The 17,647-nt window shown below is 45.7% G+C and overlaps 6 protein-coding genes across 6 annotated transcripts; 1 reads left to right on the top strand and 5 right to left on the bottom strand.

The window, feature by feature from the left end:
• Positions 1–1,137: 1,137 nt before the first annotated feature.
• On the bottom strand, positions 1,138–3,409 carry C8R40DRAFT_319221 (Endoribonuclease L-PSP/chorismate mutase-like protein). Its single transcript, XM_046234693.1, has 5 exons — positions 3,277–3,409; positions 3,129–3,220; positions 2,877–3,076; positions 1,360–1,502; positions 1,138–1,297 (listed from the first exon to the last, which is right to left on the bottom strand). The coding sequence occupies exons 2-5, from the start codon at positions 3,166–3,168 to the stop codon at positions 1,288–1,290; spliced, it is 393 nt and encodes a 130-aa protein (XP_046085544.1). The 5' UTR covers positions 3,169–3,220; positions 3,277–3,409; the 3' UTR covers positions 1,138–1,287.
• C8R40DRAFT_319208 (guanine nucleotide binding protein, alpha subunit) lies at positions 3,273–6,055 on the bottom strand. Its single transcript, XM_046234692.1, has 11 exons — positions 5,674–6,055; positions 5,397–5,490; positions 4,700–5,344; positions 4,592–4,644; positions 4,390–4,542; positions 4,262–4,317; positions 4,069–4,185; positions 3,928–4,012; positions 3,806–3,871; positions 3,698–3,751; positions 3,273–3,645 (listed from the first exon to the last, which is right to left on the bottom strand). The coding sequence occupies exons 1-11, from the start codon at positions 5,936–5,938 to the stop codon at positions 3,596–3,598; spliced, it is 1,638 nt and encodes a 545-aa protein (XP_046085543.1). The 5' UTR covers positions 5,939–6,055; the 3' UTR covers positions 3,273–3,595.
• Positions 6,056–7,477: 1,422 nt separating this feature from the next.
• Positions 7,478–8,524, bottom strand: C8R40DRAFT_1070226 (uncharacterized protein; the record flags this gene model as incomplete). The annotated part of the gene is made up of 1 exon (XM_046226205.1): positions 7,478–8,524. The coding sequence occupies one exon, from the start codon at positions 8,522–8,524 to the stop codon at positions 7,478–7,480; it is 1,047 nt and encodes a 348-aa protein (XP_046085542.1).
• Positions 8,525–9,724: 1,200 nt separating this feature from the next.
• Positions 9,725–12,204, top strand: C8R40DRAFT_319133 (general substrate transporter). The gene is made up of 14 exons (XM_046234691.1): positions 9,725–9,879; positions 10,001–10,035; positions 10,088–10,200; positions 10,260–10,268; positions 10,322–10,494; positions 10,557–10,566; positions 10,630–10,707; positions 10,759–10,893; positions 10,945–11,195; positions 11,248–11,354; positions 11,412–11,486; positions 11,541–11,686; positions 11,746–11,868; positions 11,928–12,204. Exons 1-14 carry the CDS (start codon positions 9,822–9,824, stop codon positions 12,160–12,162), a joined length of 1,548 nt encoding a protein of 515 aa, XP_046085541.1. The 5' UTR covers positions 9,725–9,821; the 3' UTR covers positions 12,163–12,204.
• Positions 12,205–13,933, bottom strand: C8R40DRAFT_319077 (uncharacterized protein). Its single transcript, XM_046234690.1, has 2 exons — positions 13,731–13,933; positions 12,205–13,674 (listed from the first exon to the last, which is right to left on the bottom strand). Exon 2 carries the CDS (start codon positions 13,666–13,668, stop codon positions 12,247–12,249), a length of 1,422 nt encoding a protein of 473 aa, XP_046085540.1. The 5' UTR covers positions 13,669–13,674; positions 13,731–13,933; the 3' UTR covers positions 12,205–12,246.
• On the bottom strand, positions 13,934–17,229 carry C8R40DRAFT_1194962 (uncharacterized protein; the record flags this gene model as incomplete). Its single annotated transcript, XM_046233074.1, has 8 exons — positions 13,934–14,809; positions 14,858–15,022; positions 15,076–15,479; positions 15,543–15,547; positions 15,609–15,763; positions 15,820–16,536; positions 16,589–16,665; positions 16,717–17,229. 8 exons carry the CDS (start codon positions 17,227–17,229, stop codon positions 14,143–14,145), a joined length of 2,703 nt encoding a protein of 900 aa, XP_046085539.1. The 3' UTR covers positions 13,934–14,142.
• Between the last annotated feature and the right edge of the window lie 418 nt (positions 17,230–17,647).

Genomic DNA, 17,647 nt, shown 5'->3' with positions numbered 1-17,647 from the left:
ATTTTAAGACAGTTATGACTACTAAACAACTTTTTTGATGAATTCATAGCCCAAGCATCAGGAGCATCCTAATATTCATGCATCAGAAATATGAAGCAGAATTCCGAAATGTCACTCACATTCAGGCTTCGCCCAGCCTGGTCGCTCAACCAAAACACGCACAACTCTTTCTTGGTCTTTTTTTCCTTTCTTTATATGTCCAAGCGGTATACGTGCATGATAATAATTCTTTTCCCCCACGAAACGATAAACGAAGCCGCATCGTCTGTCTCCAAAATGTGGATTGCCTTTGAACTTATATTCGACTTGAGAATATTTCGACAGCCTAGACTCCGCTTCGAGAGCTTGAATGGTTGTTTTCACTTTCTCATCCAGATTTTTTAATGTATGCTCTTCATCTATATTGGAATCATAGAATACTTCGATTTGGAGCTTCTCCTCGCGAGGAAAATTTTTGACTGTGGTGTAATCGGGAGTCCAAGCTGTTGCTGTTGTACTCAGTGCGCTCAAGTCGTTCAAAAGTTCTCGAGCAGTGTGAGAATCTGGCTGGATAGACGTCCTTAATTAGAAACATATACAGGATGCAATGAATTTGAACTTACACGAGTCGGAGACGGGGCAGCACATACAGCAGATGCAACTCCAAGAACTCCAAAGAAATAGTTGAAGCGCATGCTAGACGACGAATAAAGCTAATAAAGGCTAGCGGGATTTGGCGAGCACAAAAATTGAAAAACGGGTCATTCTAATGTCATTACCATTACACGAGAGGCGGCGAATCAAGCGACGTACTATTTTGTTGTTTGACCGGCAAAGAATTGTGACTCGGCCAGCGATGTGATAGAAGATAGAGGCAGGAAAAAGTCGAGGGAGGGAAAGCAAACAAAAAACAAGATGAGAACGAGAAAGATGGGAACGAGATATAGTATATAATGCAGATTGACTTGGGCGGGGAGACTCGGGTGCTATCTATGAGGCATGTGCAAACTTCAAATAATGCTAGTGAGCCCAGATGGCGAGTGAGCGTCTTACGCTATCGATTTTTGTGAATGTAAGACTCGGAGATTGATATGGTATACCGAATGCAGTGCCAATAGCTTCATCAGATTTATGCTGGAAGGAAGAAAGGAATATTGAACGGCTTGGTCCAAGATCTGAACACCGCACAGTCCGGGTATTATTAGTGTGGCTATTCATGCGATGTGATGCAAACTTGAATTCAAGTGAGTCTGTAAACCCTCGTACGCATACTACATTGAATCATTTTGCAACTTAGTCAAGCACACTTCATTTCAAGCTACTCATAGCAAAAAGACGCATCAGATGAGACTCACTGTGAGTCGTTTCAAACGAACACACCTTGCAATGCACTCAATATCGACCAAAACATCCCTCGGAAGACGGGCAACCTCAACTGTAGATCTCGCAGGTTTGTGTGAACCAAAAGCGGCCGCGTAAATCCCGTTTACTGTGACAAAATCGTTCATGTTTTTCAGGAAGACCTGTTGGTAGCATCGAGCGCCTCTCAGTAGATCCGATAGTATCACAAGAGCGCTCAATACGTACTGTAGTTTTCACTACTTTTCCGAGCTCTGATCCACCAGCATTAACGACGGCAATCAGGTTCTTCAAAGTTTGCGTTGTCTGCGCCTCGATACCTTTGACAATTTCACCAGTCTTAGGATCCATGGGGATACAGCCAGACACGAAGAGCAAATCTCCGGCCTTGATCGCTTGAGAGTAAGGTCCAATCGCACCGGATGCATCTAATCGATATTCTGAGATATGTCATCCAAATCGCACCCAGATTATTAGCTCACCGCTGGTAGAAATGGAAGTCAAGGATGGATGAGTGGACATTCTGCGAGAAACAAGTTGTGTGATATGTATGCCTGGTAATCCTAAGGTTAGTTTTGGTACCTCGTGGCACAAAATATGCCACGTATGGGAAAGATCCACAAATCTGCTCGGTCGATTTTCGGACTGGATTTTTCAATCCATGTTCTAAATTATAATGAAACGGTCATTTCTGGTTCAGTCTAAACTTGGACGAAGCAAACGAGCACGAGATTTAGATACTTGAGGGCCTGCGGGTGGAATACTCAATCTGAGTAAACAATTCTTGAGCCAGCTTCAGCCGGTCTGATGCGACAGACGTACGCTGCTCGCTTAGCTTAGTAAGCGAATGCAGAACCACCCACATAGGGAGGCTCAGAGAGCCTCCTTAGCACTCCCTGATAGACGGTTCTGCTCGAGTTTTGATCAGAATCCGTTAATCGGACGTGCTCGAGGACGTTAGAAAAGATCTGAAAAAATGGACTCCAATAATCCTTAAATACGGGAAGTCATCGTCGTCCAATGGTCGTCAAGTCGATAATTCCGATTCATGCGATGTAGGAAGTGCGCAAATTCAGATAAATATTAACCCCCGTCAAACCTCAAGGAGGAGGAGGAGGAGGAGGTACCGGCATGGTTCCAATTAGGAACAACGGGGCCCAAGGCTTCATGAGTGTCCTGATTGATTTCATTTTTGAACGCCTTGGATATTGTACGTGGCAGGCATAGTACTAATCGACTCATTTTGTAACTCAGTCAAGCCCGGTTTATTTCAAGCTACTCGAAGCAGAAAGACGCATTAGACTATATTCATTATTATGCAGTGACTTCGAGGAAACACACCTTGCAATGCACTCGACCTCGACCAAAACATCCTTCGGAAGGCGAGCAACCTCGACTGCAGATCTCGCAGGTTTATGTGAACCAAACGCGGCCGCATAAATTCCGTTCACTGTGACAAAATCATTCATGTTTTTCAAGAAGACCTATCATGTGGTAACATTTAGCACCTCTCGGAGAGTCTGTACGAGAGCACGTACTGTGGTTTTCACTACTTTTCCCAGCTCTGATCCACCAGCATTAACGACAGCAATCAGGTTTTTCAAAGCTTGAGCTGTCTGCTCCTCGATGCCTTCGACAATTTCACCAGACTTAGGATCTATGGGGATGCAGCCAGACACGAAGAGCAAATCTCCGGCCTTGATCGCCTGAGAGTAAGGTCCAATCGCACCGGGTGCATCTAATCGATATTCTGAGATATGCAATCCTATCAACTCAAAGCATTAGCTTACCAGAGGTTGAAACAATAGTCAGGGATGGATGAGTGGACATTCTGCGAGGGACGAATCGTCTCGTATGGTTGGTCGAAATCCAAGGATTAGTTCTGGTGGTTAAAGAAATGGTCGTCCTGATCATAAGTAACGCGTCGCGAGAACATACCCACGTGTCGTTTAGTAGTTGTCAAGGAGGTCATTATCCGGACAATGGTGTATTTTGTACACGAAAGCATGCTAGTATGTAGTAGAAACATCGGGAAAGTTGAAGGGAAGGTTTGTTTATTACACAAGGAAAGCAAAACGGAAATGGGTATACACCGGCATTGATACAGACAGCATCCGAATAGAGCAAAAACATCAGGAATTAGCAGAAGATATCGTTGTATAAGTTAAAGCACGAAAGTAATAATACTTAGTGTATAAGTGAAGTAGTCCAATGCAAATAAGACCTGCGAAAGGAAAAGGTCGTAATCGAAGGTATTCTATACCAATTTGAGGGTTCGTAAATTGCCCCTGATGATAATGTCCCGTACTGCAAACACAATCATGAGTTCTGCTAACAGTATTTAAGAAGATGAACACACCGTCTGCAATTATGGTTCCTGTACGTCTGGTATCCGTGACAGCGGTTAAGTGAACTAGAGGAGATCATGAATTGTGGTCATTGAATAAAGAGTGAGCGCAAAGCTTACTGTACAACTCCCGCTCTTTGTTGGGTGTTGCTGCCTGGTGTATTGCACCAAATCTGTTGCGGAAATCTTCACGAAGGGCATGTCCATATCAAAACTTATGACGAGATATGAGCTTCACGTACACTTCGACACAGAATCATAATCATTGGGCCTGTCTCCATATGATACCATATGGTCATTCAACCGTACTCCGGCACTGAGCTTAGCCTAAAGACAAAATCATAGCGTGTCAAACTTTACGTTTGTGGTAGTTATATACATACCTGTAGAAGGTCACATTTGTTTAAAAAGAGTACGACGTTCACATTTGCCAGTAGTTTGTTTGATATTACGCCTTTCCAAAGGAGAAAAGAGTCCTCTAGTCTGTTAACACGGTGGTCCTGAGAAAAATTACGATTGTATTAGAGAACAGTGTAAAAAAGAAAGACTTGGTTGCTCCTGCAATATACTGCTTACTTCAGTCAATACCTGATCAAAAGCCGATATCGGTGCTAAAAATATGATAGCGTTCACTTTTGGAAAAATAAAGGTTGTCAAATTATGTAGTTGGACCTCGCGGATAGGTACGGAAACAGGAATCTCACCATCTGAAAAATACGGCGCCCAGGCATGACGTTGATTCCGAGCACCTCCAACGTCGTAAATTTTCCACTGTACGCCACGATTTGCTCCCGAAGGAATAATGAAGGAGTGTTCGACTACGCCCACTGTCTTGAGTCTCGCTTTCAGTACGTCATCTATCACACATGTCAGTATGAATATCATGACTCCGTGGTTCGGACGTACCATTTGTTGGGATGTATTTTTTAGCCGTAATACGAGGAATCTCGTTGAGATAACTATGTAGGTATAGAATGTTAGTAGCGCCGCAAGGCCAAGAAGAGAGAGGCACACAATCCCGCGCTTTCTTCTAATCTGATACCCTTTTCTTGTAGTCGTTGACGTACGTAGTGGTCCTTCCAAAGTTCTTGGATAGCAGGGGCACAAGCATTTAAAGCGTGAACGGGATCGTCAGGATCTTCCCACCAGCCTTCAATTTCGCCGGAATGCGCACTCTTCGGACTCTTGGATTTACCTCCGAGAGCAAAGGCCTTCCTCCAATTCATTGAAGTGTGAACCGCAACCTCTTTACTCTTCCAGGAACCCGAGTTACCGTTAGAACGCGTTGGAGATGGATGGGAGGTTGGAGAAACAGGGAGTGATTGTGAATGTGATGATAAACTGCTCTGAGGTATCATGATTGTAGGAGCTGGTCGACCGTTAGACGTAGTCGCAAAACCATTAACATCACTGTGTTGCCAGGAAAGTGACAGACGAGTTGGTTCTTCTTCGTCCGGAGCAGTGAGAAGACGGGTCAATTTCGCCTCCAACTCTATAAGAGGTTCCAGGCGTTGTTTGTACATATCGTACATTGGCACCCTCGTGGCTGATAAAGCAGAGGGTGGACGACCATTGGAGGAAATAATGATGCTGGCTGTTTCGTTGGAGTCCTCGTCGTGATCGTCGACGTCTGCTTCCGGTGACAATGCATCAAGAATTCTGGGAACAAAGTTACAAACGTATGCAGGGTATTAGAATGAGAAATACATACCGTCTGACTGATCTCACTAAATTTAAATAAATTACAGCTCTCCAAGCGATACGCTCTGCGTGGAAAGCGGAGGGGGTATGAAGCAATTGGAATTCTGTTGAGAATGGGAGAAATCAGTGAGTTAATTGTCACCACAATTGGAAACAGGACGACAAGGAAAGGAACTCTAACTAGAGGTTAGTTCACTGATTTTCAAAGATACGGTTCCCACTCACCCATACAATGCCACACAGCAGCTAGTATGATCCCTCAAAGCACAGAATTAAGATAGACTGACGTTTTAAGGTTGTACTCTTCCCAGATTCTGATTGCCCAAGTAGAAGGACATGGACCTCCGCGCGCGTCTTCTTGCGTTCTATCCGTTCCTGCCTAAGCATTTCATCGATACCATCACTGATCTTTTTAGCTTCATTCTCTGCTCTTATGCGTAGCTCCTTCTCTTCGGGGGTCTCGTTTGACGGGGGGAGAAGAGCAGCAGCAAGTGGGTCAAAGTCAGAGAGCGATCGACGACGGCCAAGATCCTCGCTCCGGCTTTTGACCATTAGCGTTGCTGATTGCGTCGAACCTTCGAGGCAAGCGTAATGTAAAGGAAGCGGGGGAAGGGCCAAGGGACGATTAGGGAGATGAGAGTAAGAAGTAAAAAGCTTCCACGGTCGCGTTTATACTTACATGAAGAAAGACACGTGCCCCAATATTTCCTCTGATCCGATTCCTACATCCCGCCCAAAGTTGCAACGGTGCCTTAGAAGCTGAAACGAGTCGACGCAGGTCGATGCACCTTACAGCGTTGAATGTTCTCTGAGCTTAAAGTGACCCTTCAAGACCTGCTCGCTATCATCTCATCTCTGTTTGAAATGCTGGAATCATCTCATGCTCAGATCCTCCTCCGACGTGCCATTCATTTTTTCCATCGGCGCTGTACCGTGGTACTTAGTCTAAGTGCAAAGAGTTCCGCTCTTGATCACCACCAATTGGCAAGGAAATAAAATCTTACTACTTTCAAGAGGAACCAGCACAGGTATGTGTGCACAAGATGCGATGCGGCATCGCTGACGGATAAGCTACCAGGGAAACGAACGCGTTCAAACAACATGATTCACAACATCTCTTCGTCGTGGCCATGAGCATCATGGTTGGTCTTGCTGTCAACTTTCGACTTTCGAGTATTCCTTGGATTCGCTGTTTAACATTGCTGTGGCGATTTCTGGGAATGCAGTTCGCTATACACATTTCCCTATTGAATGAATCTCAGGCTGGCAGCTGGCTCTGGTATCGTGGTACGTCTGTCAGTGCGAGTATGGCTATGTATGCTATGTCGTGATTCCGGAAACTCCTGGGATATGGAGCTGAGATTTGAAGTCTTTAAAAACTAACCTAATTTCATAATGGTACTCAAATTCAGGCCCTTCAAGAAAACCAGCTTTGACCGTCTCGTGTCACGGTGATCATTCGATGTGGATGCAACAGAAAGTAATTTTTCATGAAGACTACTATCGCTTCGTGTGATTAGAGGACGATGGCTTTCTGCATAAATACTTCAGGTACATATTGGTCATGGGCAGGCGCCCGATGAGAACGAATGGCTCGGATTAGCTCGGATGGCGTTTTGACTGTCCTGGTGATGCAGAGCCTGAACAATTTCTATACTCTGCAACTTGAATTCCGATGGACTCCAGGCTACCAAAGCTAGTACTTGAGCTCAAGCTCAAGGCTGACAGCGCTGACCGAACTCCTAAACAGCCCTGGCTGTCATGAAGCTTGAAGAGTCATATATCACTGACAGTACAAATACTTCGACTTTTTTTTCTCGCTACTCGTACGATGGTATCCACTCAAAGATTACACATTTAAAATCGGCATTGCATGGCAGTGCATTCAGTCAGTTGCATCCTATCGTCGAAGCTCCTGCGATCCCCTAAGTTACATACTGACATAGATTAATGTTTTCTAGTAGGGGAGGATGTTTCACATTGCAGAGCCTACGACTGAGCCTGATGGATCTTGATATTAGCAGGATTAACAGTAGTCGTTGAGTAAGTTGTAAAGACAGCCTGATTGTGTACATAGCGTGGCATTGGTCTCTATGAAATTATAGCGGCCGATATTAGATTTAAAACCCAATGATTTGACAGTAATGCAGTCCCTATCGCAATACCATCCTCGAAATTATGACGCAAAAGCTCAGCACCATGACGGAGAGGCTCCGCATCGGAAATATGAAAAGAATCGAATGTAATGTCTGTCTGAGATATGTGGATGTCCACGAGGTAGGAGAGGCAGTAGATGGATGAGGGAAATTTGTAGAGCGTGTAGAGCGTAGTGGGGATTCGCATAATGAAAGAGATTGTAGAGCACGTATTGACAAAAAGACGGTTAAATCGACGCGGCTGGAAATCATTCTCCTGGGAATGAGATTGATGGACCCAATGACTATCCTCCGCAACTAGAGTGAAGGTACCAGTATCATCTTCCCAAATTCGACGAAGTTGAGCAGCAAGCCGGCCGAATCGGTAAAGCCGAAAGGTGGTATGATTATAAATGTGCCATTGAGAGCTGTGATGAGTGATCCGCGACTCGTCCTTGATGTCCTCCAAACTATCTCCTTCATCCGCGTTACGCTGTCGCAACTTCAACGTGCTGAAGATTGTCTTCATCCGAAACTCGTCAAGCCGCTGAGTCTCTTCATTCAGGATGGTGTAGAGAATGTTCCGCCGCAAGGCCACGATCCACGATGGAGTGTTTTTCGAAGAGGGAATTCGCAAGCAGAAATCATGAAGCGATAATGAAATTGGTGCGGGGCGAGCTATCGTGTCGTCAAGAATGGAGAATGGAAAGACGAATGTGAGTACAAGCTCTGCAATAGTAAAGTGTTGGCTAGCGTCCGATCGATAATTGATCTTTTTCATCGATATAGAAGCCCATGTTCGGCGTTTTCGATGAGGAATGTGGAAAGAAATCTGTGTTTCTCCAACAGCCAAGTGTCGCAAGCTGCCAATGGATATCCTGAATGGTGATACGACGATGCACAATGGCCAAAGGTGTATGGACAAAAGCCCCAGAAAACGAGAGATTGCCAAACAACAGGATACGAGAACGAAGAAGAAAGCTGTGAGAGAGGACAGAGTCATAAACGAAAACAGTGTGGAATCGTTGGACCTATATAAGAGCATGACGACACCGCAGTCCAGACATTGACATAGGAGGCCCGTCGGTTAGCTTGGTTGATAAGCGTTAACAATGGCATTGTTGAGAGGAATGAACACGATGAATCAGGACCACCTTATCGTTCTCGCAATTGCTTAATTTCTCACTGTCAGTGTCACCGCTGCCGGCGACAGAAGAAAACCGGCTTACCGCCCCGGACATGCTCCCAAACAGTCAACCTTTTGTCGAAGCTTCACGCTGACTTGCACAAGCATTGAATCTGCGGCAACACTGAGGCGCCTGTATGGGAAAGATCGATGCGGAAAATGCACTGTCATTTTTGTTCATCAATTAGATTTGATATAACCAGCTTTGACTTAGGTAGGTTCGTTCTGAATGGTAGAAGGTTGCAGAAGCTGTGCTAGATAGGATCGTTGTAGCGTAGGAGGGGAATATGAAAATCCATATAGACAGTGTATGGGGAATCACTTTCCAATGCGGAGTAACGGGAAACACGGTGCGCACAACCATGTGCTCCCTTTCTTCCCGCACATTCACACCTACCTCCATCAGAATTACCTCTGCTGCCTGCTTGCTTCATTGTACGTGGTTATCGGTCAACTCACATAGAAAGCGACAGGACTGCACCAGTTATCTTTCGAGCGGACCTGTCGAACGACTAACGGGAGAATCCTGGAAAACACACCGGAAAGAGAAAAAATTCCGCTCGACGGAATCGTAACAATTCAGCGTAACTGATATATCATGTGACCGCGGATAAACTATATCGGGTATATCGCCGGTCACATGATATATCAGTTACACTGAATTTTGGTAATTCCGTCGAGCGGAATTTTTTCTCCTTCTGGTGTGAAATCGCAATTCTTGTTCCAATTTCGCCTGGATCGCAACTGGATCGTGTTCTTTTATCAATGCCCGGTCCGCTGAGAATTCTCTACTAAATTCTGCGAGGCTTCCGAGCTTCTCCACCTTAATGTTCCTGAACATACTAAACACCAGGTAACATCTGATAGTATTCTTTCCCCAGTCGCATCATACTCATAGCGACTCCTTCTCATATTTCCCGGGCCGCCTATTGATTACAGGAATCCACTCTTCATCACCTGCAGCTTCTGAGTTGATGCATTGAATGAATAATCGGCCTCCCTTCGCAATCCTTTAAAAGCCCAACTATGATACTTCTCACGTCATTCGTGGTTCTCAATTCTTCTTCCCAAGAACACTCCTTCGTTTTCGGGACAAAGAGAAATTGAACTAGCCATGGCGGCGGTTCCAACGAACAGAAGGGCGATTGTCCTCGCATTTTTCGTCGCGTTTGGTGAATTTTACTCAATATTTTTCGTCCTACTTCTTAAGCTAATGTCGTCGCGTTCACAGGCGGTGAGATAATCCCCCATAATGAGTATCTTGTTGAATACTGAGAGATCAATGCCCTTTAGGCTTTCTCTTCGGATATGATATTGGTGTCATATCAGTACGTTTTCTGTTTTTCGTGACATTAACTATATTGTTGACCAGTTTTCCAGGGACTTCTGGTCATGCCCGATTTCGTACAGCGATTCGGTCAAGAGAATCCTGATGGATCATTTACGCTTTCCAGTTCTCGTCAATCGATAATTACCTCCCTTTTGTCCGCTGGGTACGTCATAACTTTAAAAAAGCTGGATTGGTGATTCTGATATCCTGATAACCTCCTAGTACCTTCGTGTAAGCCCCTCGAATCCCGTATGATCGACGGGTAAATGCTCAGATAATTGTAGTGGCGCCCTGGGACAAGCTTTCACAGCTGATCGTTTCGGCCGTCGACCTACTATCCTCATATGGGCAGCCATCTTCACCATCGGCGTCGCCATTCAAACAGCCACCATTGATTCCATAGTGCAAATCACAATCGGTCGTTTTATCGCTGGTCTTGGGGTTGGGGCGATGTCCGGTATGTCGACTTTTCTACAGTTATCTGGACCAGGAAAGCTAATAATAGTCTTATTCAACTAGCTGTTGTGCCGTGCGTGAACCGGACTCATTCTCATGAGCGTCTCATCTGACGCTGTAGATCAATTTGTTCCAGACTCTATAATGGAGAAACTGCTCCCAAAGCTCTCAGAGGAACGCTCCTCGTGCTGTACCAGGTCCAGATCATTACGGGGTATGTTCAAGACAGCTCAAATAAACGAACCTCCATTAATCCTTATACTAGTATCTTCTTGAGTTATGTTTTCGATCTTGGTACCCATGCGCTTGGAGGCGCTGCTTCTTGGCGTATACCGGTGGGCCTTCAGTTAGTCTGGGGTGCTATCCTTCTCTCTGGGATCTTCTTCCTCCCGGAATCACCGTACGTCGCATTAGAGCGTCTTCCACTACGGATACTTAATTTTGATACTAGACGACATCTTCTCGGCATTGGAAAACGGGAAGAAGCCTGCGTGGTCATCTCCCAACTTAACGGTGTCCCGCTTGACGATCCCCTAGTTGACGAGCTTGTTGATGAATTGCAATATGCTATCAGTGCCGAGAATGAAGGCGGCAAGGCGACGTGGCTGGAGTGTTTCTCTCCCGTGAACGGATTGTGGAAGCGAGTCGTGAATGGAATGATGCTTCAATTCCTACAGCAGCTCAATGGTCAAAATTTCTACTGTGAGTATCAATGTCACGCTTAGATGGACAGTAATTTATTGTCTTTTCTTAGACTACTATGGTGATACATTCTTCCAATCTGCTGGAACGCAGCTGTCTCCATATGTGATTCAAGTGATCCTCGGTGCAGTATCAGTTGCAGGAACAGTTCCCGCACTGGTAAGCTGTTGCTTGACTTCGCCTTCTCACATCTTATTCACAGAAGTTTCATATTAGTGGGCTATCGAGAGGGTCGGCCGTCGTCGCTTACTGCTCATAGGCGCTGCATGGCAGGCTGTTTGCGCCCTTATCGTTAGTGCATATCCTATAACTCTCATAACTCAAATCAATTTACGGGCACATTAGGCTGGACTCAGTGGTCACTTCACGCTCGCCCCAGCAAATACGCCCCTCAACGATTTGACTCCCCGCAATAAGCAAGGAGGAGATGTGCTCATTGCATTTGCCGTGCTGCATGTGTTCGGTTTCTCCATGTTCTGGGGACCCACTCCGTACGCCTTCCCCTTTGGATTGGTCGTATCTTTATACTCACACCTTTCGTCCTGAACAGATGGGTCTATCTCGGTGAATCCTTCCCTCTGCGTATTCGACCAAAAGCCATCGCTCTTGGAAGTGCAACAAACTGGGTCTGGAACTTCTTGTTGAGTTTCTTTGCACCGAAGATCGCCGCGGAGTGAGTCGAACGACATAATTTCCACGAAACTTGCTGATTATTATCATTCATTCTTGTAGTATTGGCCCTCTCATCCTCCTCATTTTCTGCGGGATGTTAGTCGTCGCCTTTATCTACGTGTTTTTCTTTATTCCGGAAACGAAAGGTCTGACTCTGGAGGAGGTCGATGAGATGTATAGATCTGGGGTCAAGCCCTGGAATTCTACCTCGTGGACCCCGACTCTTGGTCAGCGCGCACACGAAAAAGCCATAGCTCATGAAATACGCAACGAGAAAGAAAAGGATGACTCTTGAATGTAATTCTATACTCACGATGCATTGTTTCACTGTCACATCTACCACAAATACAATGTTAAAACAAGTTATCACTTTCTCCAATCAGTCTCTAATTGTATCTCTTCTCTTGTCTTCCTTTCCTAAGTCTAGTTCAAGAGTAAAGCAATCCCAGGAAGAGACAATTGAAACAGACACAATGACTTTATAAAAGGAAGCCACCGTTGCAATTATTTCAGTTTGACCTCTATTTATGAGTTCGACCTTGATAATGACATAGGTTGTCTCCGGATTTTTACGTCGAGAGATTACTAGATCACGAACATGCATAGCCATTTTAACGATGGTGGTAAAACTGGCATTCCTGAATTGCAGCGTTAGGGACGAAAGCATGGGGGCTGGAACTCGAAAATCTTTTCCGAACAAAGGTTTAAACTTCATCGGATGAATATGCAAGTTGGAGGTAGTATAATGGGGCATCAAGGTTAAAGATTGGAGGTGGGGCGCATTTGAGAGGAGTTTCTCAAAGACATTCGAGGATATGTCCCCCAGTTCCAACGTCCGCAAGGAGCATCCTGACTTTCTCAGCATCGCAAGAAGCTCTGGAATTTCGTTCCCTGACCGCTCAACTTGGTCGATCTTGAGTGTGTGCAAAGACGGGAACCGCACGTCTTCCCATATCTCACATCCGAACTGGTGATATATTGGAAGAGATAACGAAACGAGATTCAGGTGATAAAACGGGTTGATCTCCGACCATGGACCAATCTCTTCATGTCCTATATCCGGTATGATACAGTATGCAATCGAAAATTGTCGGAGGTGTGGGCACCGCGAGAGAAGTGACGAAAGAGACTTTCCCCGATAACTGATAAGATCCAAGCTCGTCAAGTGGGAATAGTCAATTGGATCTCCCGCCCATGCATCGTGAGCACACAAGCGCTTCAACGCAGGACAGCGATGAAAGATGTGGAACAGGCTGTCGTTGGAGCCCGGTTCTTCGTAATCGTCAGCAGTGCTCTCTTGGTCTTGGGTATCCAGAAATTCAAGGTTCGGAAAGTAACCATAAGTAGGTTTTGGACGCAAAGTCAGTCGGGAGACCACATGAGCAAACACCTCGGGTGCAATGTCGAGACGAACATCTCGCCATCTACTGGACTGGTCGAGTAGGAGATCGAGCACTGCGAGTTGTGCGCCCTCTAGTTCACTTGAGTTGGGGTATTTAGGAGACGCATAGATAATATTCAGGCGTAATCCTGCCGCGGTACCGGAGCGGGAAAGGAACAAATTGAGAAGAATGGCCTGCTCAACACTTGTCATACATGAGAGGTCCAAGTCGAATGAAGACCAAAAGACCGGATCAGAGCATACGATTGCGCGCCATGTCGAGCATGTACCAGATATCTCTTTGGTCTGAGTAACTAATCCTCTGACACTGTTGAGAGTCACAGAGAAGTCTGATTCCAGCCAACTAGAGCGAAAAATTTTTGTCAGCAGCTCGACAGGGAGGTTCTGTATGGTGAGCATAACAGTCTGTAATTTATTTCAGCAACCGAGAGACTTGGAATACTTGACGGTGAGGGACATACTGGGAGTGGCAAAACAACTGAGCGGTGTAGGGGAGGTAGCAAAGTATGAACTTTTTATACATAGAGCTAGCGGATAAAATGAACGTTGTCTGAACAGAAGCAGCATAGAAAGAATATAATGCACATTGTTTAAAGACAAAAACGCGGGGTGTGTCCTTGTTCAAATAGGTATTCAGTAATAGGTACAAAGTTGCTGTCCAACCATAAGGAGACTTGAACCCATCAACAATGTTGTCGCCAAGTGCCCAAGGAGCGCAATGAATTCATTTGACATTTGAATCGTCGATACATTTGGTTCAACACAGCAATTTTATTGTCCTTAAAGCAGCCTATGGCAAGATGTACTTTGTAACTTATGCGGACCATCAATTGTTTTTTTGAAAATACTTGTACTTTGTTATTTCAGATTCGTTTATGAAAGGGTTACCGTGCCGACACCGTTTGTGAAGGGAATTACAAATGCACCCGCATCCGTGGCCAAAGAACTCGTTGGCTTCAAAAGTCCTACACCAGCAACAGGCGCTGATTGAGCAATTACTAATCTCCCCACTGGAGCACTGGCAGCACCAGTGGTACCATCTGCCACCGGTGTAATCGTCACAGTGACCGTCTTCGCAGTTGGATTGTAGCTGATCGTAGAGAAGGCACCGGAATCAAGAGAGAGCAGGGCACCCAAAGGCGCAATGAAGACTCTTCGGCGAACGGAGTCCTTGATCTGGACTTGGACAGCAGGGGATGTAGCAACTATGTTACCGCCGAATGCTTGCCAACCAAAGTCTGGGTGGTTGATGATGAAGGTGCCCATGCCCATGGAATGACCAGAGAAGTTGGGTCCATAATCTCCGGAGTAAGCATCCCAGGCCAGGGTATCTGCAAAGGAGTGGAATGAGGCTGATGCGAATCCTTCTTCGTCGATATTGGATAGAGGCCCGCTGAGACCGCCGAATCCAGCTCGGAGAAGGTAGTAGTCCGTAGGATTGGCTTCAAATGATTCTATCAAGGGAAGCGCATTCAAGCCACTACCATAATGATGAATCTGTCGCTCAATACGCATAAGCTTTCCTCCGTAGATATTGTCCCTGCAGGTTTTGTTATAAAAATATGACTATGACCCTACTAGGACGCACCAGTAGCGACGGGCATTGCCGTTGTACCCCCAATGTGCGACCACAGGCTGGTATGCGATAATGGAGTTGAGGGCGTTGAGAGCGGTGACGCTATCATTAAAGAATGTTGACCATATGTAGACACCTTCTTGTCCGGTAGAATCCCAAGCCATTTCAGACCCGAATCTGGACATAGTAAGCAGAATGCAATGTTGGTAATCTTGAATAGAATCGCGTACGGATATCTTTCAGTAGACCAAATCTGCCACCGAGATTTCATTTTACTCTGAACCAATGTAGCGTTCGCAGTCAATCCCTCCCTCTGAAGATCATTCAGCAAATAGTGGATGACAGTCTCCCCCATCAGCCCATCGTCAGCATACCCGACCTGTCCGTCGGTCAATGTTGCGACAGTGAGGACGGCTTGATTGAGATACCATTGCCAATCGTGTACTGAAACGAGACTGGGATAGTTGCGAGCAACGCGGTACATTGCCCAGTATGCGGCTGTGACGTGTACATAGTCGTATCCTCTTCCGGTTGCCCAAGCAGAGGCTTGATTCCAGGACCACCAAACAGTCCAATCTTCGTTCGACGGATACACGTAATTTGGAACTAAATTAGGTTGGTAGAAGAATACCGACTATAAAATGAAATTGAGATAGCAGAACATGAAATCTTTCTTGATCCCACTTACCATTTTAACGGTCGCTGCGAAACAAAAATTGTAGTGTTAACATGGGAATTAGAGATGAAAAATGTGAAAGCATACCGTTATTCCTGTTCTGTATAGTTCCCCATAATGTCTGGTTGACAAACTGCTCCAATTTAGCGACTTCAGCTGCATCGGGTTGTACAAATTGTTTCATGGCAGCAGCCAACCAAGATCCAGAGCCTGCTTCATCTCCCAGTCCACCGATCCAAACTCTGAGAAAATCGCATCGATTGCCGATTTAGAAAAGGAATAATACGCGACATCTTACCTAGGATCGTTGGTCACTTGTGCATTAACTGAACGATCGTAGCTAATGACTGACGGCGCACGATGAAATGGGTCCGACGTGTTGGTGTACCACTGCGACGTAGTAAGGAAAGTACCGAGATCGTCGAGAGCCGCAGTTGCACCTTTAGTGACATAATAGTGAATCGTTTGTAACCTCCCGTCTGAATAAGTCACGGAAAGACGAGATCGTCCCCAGGTGTGGGGGGTGATAGTGTATCCAAGCCAGCCAGCCGTTAGAGCATCAGTGTTAGTAGCCCAGGTCAATGCGCCAGCTGGACTGACAGTGATATTTGCGACAGTGGTGTTCGTATTTAGGAAGACTTTCCCGATTTGATCAGCAGGAAGAATGGTTCCAGGAATAGTCACGGCTACGGGTTGACCAGTAGATGCAACTGTCGATTCAATTTCTCGAATCGACGGTGCGACTCGGAATTGAAGACCGTAAGTTCGGGTCTGGCCTGGCTGCAACACGAAAGACGTCGGAGCGTTCCAGGGAGTTGTAGAAGCCCATTCGTCCTCTGCATACGCTAAGGTGTGGAAATCCCATTCATACAACCCTTCGAAGGTTTGAGATTGATAGAACGGTGTGAGGACGGTAGATTCAGGAAGGAACCGCCAGCCTTCGAGTGGCGATTGGCCTACAGGAAGAACTACAAGTGGAGGAAGGGTTCCTAGAAGTGGGGTCACTTGAACGTATCTGAAACGAGCGTGTAAGCGTCAATACTGCTTTGAGAATATCAAAACCTTACCCCGCATCTTGCCCGATATAAGGATCGAAAAGACTGCATAAGGTATTTGTTTGAGCTGCAGTACGGTCCGTGAAGATCTGTCGGAGTATTTCCATCAAAGCAATACATATATGTTTTCCTCTACTCACGTTGTTGAACTCCAAAGGTGCGCCCAATGAACCAATTTCGACCGCCGAAGTCTGCGAGTTGGTGACGTCGAAAAGAAGTTGGAGTACGTTATCATCGACAACCCATCGACGCGTAATGTTCAGCAGGGAACCTCGAGGTAGAGTAGGGGCTAAATTGGCAGCTGCCCGTGTGTTACCCGATACGGACGAAGCCGTAAGTTTAACACGACTCGTAGAGGTATCCCCGGTGGTCCAAGCAGTTGATCCAACAGTTCGAGCGCGAAAGGTGATATCCCCAAGATGGTAGTTCCCGTTGTTCGCGCGATCTGCCATCATGTCAGAAGGTATGAAGTTGAAACCTCCGTCAACGGTCGTCAGAGAGTACAAAGTTTGAGAATCTTTGACCAATTGGACAGCAAAGGTTGATGTGTTGAATGAAAGGAATCCATCACTCAAACCGAGAGTGTTGCTCTGCCCAAAAGTGGAGTGCGCAAGAAGTAGCAGCCAACATGTGAGTTGGAATGTCGATGGCATTCTGCAAAGCGAATTTTATCAGTGATAGGCGGAAAACATTGACAATGAAAAAGACGTACGTGGTCCGATACGAATTCGAGAGCGACTACTGAAAATTTTGAAAACGCTTAAATTCTTATATACCTCACGTATCCTGGATAATGAAATCCATATGGTCCATAATTCACAAACTGATGAGGATATGATTCTTCCGAGAATCAGGTGGGCTTGAGCTGTAGGATGGAGAGTTTGTGAGGAACCAATCTTTTCTGTCCTCGTGCACCGAAAGAAAACGGCGGGCCGCTTCAGGAGCAAAACCATGACCCTCAAGCATGCTCGTTCGAAGTTTCTGATGTTTTTTTTTTTGTTGTAAAAGAACGCAATGGTAAGAGAAAAGCCTAGCGCTTCGTCAAGTTTGAAGAGGAAACAAGATTGCCGG

The sequence above is a fragment of the Lentinula edodes genome (assembly GCF_021015755.1).
Source record: "Lentinula edodes strain Le(Bin) 0899 ss11 chromosome Unknown C8R40scaffold_21, whole genome shotgun sequence".
Classification (NCBI taxonomy): Eukaryota; Fungi; Basidiomycota; class Agaricomycetes; order Agaricales; family Omphalotaceae; genus Lentinula; species Lentinula edodes.
The sequence above is the reverse complement of the archived record's forward strand: the minus strand, read 5'-3'. Positions and strand labels throughout refer to the sequence as shown.

Bases quoted from the DNA above. Each gene is read 5' to 3' on its own strand.
- C8R40DRAFT_319221 (XM_046234693.1), bottom strand. From the start codon at position 3,168: ATGTCCACTCATCCATCCCTGACTATTGTTTCAACCTCTG. The intron at 3,077-3,128 runs GTAAGCTAATGC...AATATCGATTAG, and splicing joins GACTATTGTTTCAACCTCTG to ATGCACCCGGTGCGATTGGA. The intron at 1,503-2,876 runs GTACGTGCTCTC...TGCTACCAACAG, and splicing joins GAAAAGTAGTGAAAACCACA to GTCTTCCTGAAAAACATGAA.
- C8R40DRAFT_319208 (XM_046234692.1), bottom strand. From the start codon at position 5,938: ATGGTCAAAAGCCGGAGCGAGGATCTTGGCCGTCGTCGATCGCTCTCT. The intron at 5,491-5,673 runs GTCAGTCTATCT...CATTCTCAACAG, and splicing joins GAAGAGTACAACCTTAAAAC to AATTCCAATTGCTTCATACC. The intron at 4,186-4,261 runs GTAAGCAGTATA...AATTTTTCTCAG, and splicing joins TTGATCAGGTATTGACTGAA to GACCACCGTGTTAACAGACT.
- C8R40DRAFT_319133 (XM_046234691.1), top strand. From the start codon at position 9,822: ATGGCGGCGGTTCCAACGAACAGAAGGGCGATTGTCCTCGCATTTTTC. The intron at 10,894-10,944 runs GTACGTCGCATT...TTTTGATACTAG, and splicing joins TTCTTCCTCCCGGAATCACC to ACGACATCTTCTCGGCATTG. The intron at 11,196-11,247 runs GTGAGTATCAAT...GTCTTTTCTTAG, and splicing joins CAATGGTCAAAATTTCTACT to ACTACTATGGTGATACATTC.
- C8R40DRAFT_319077 (XM_046234690.1), bottom strand. From the start codon at position 13,668: ATGCTCACCATACAGAACCTCCCTGTCGAGCTGCTGACAAAAATTTTT.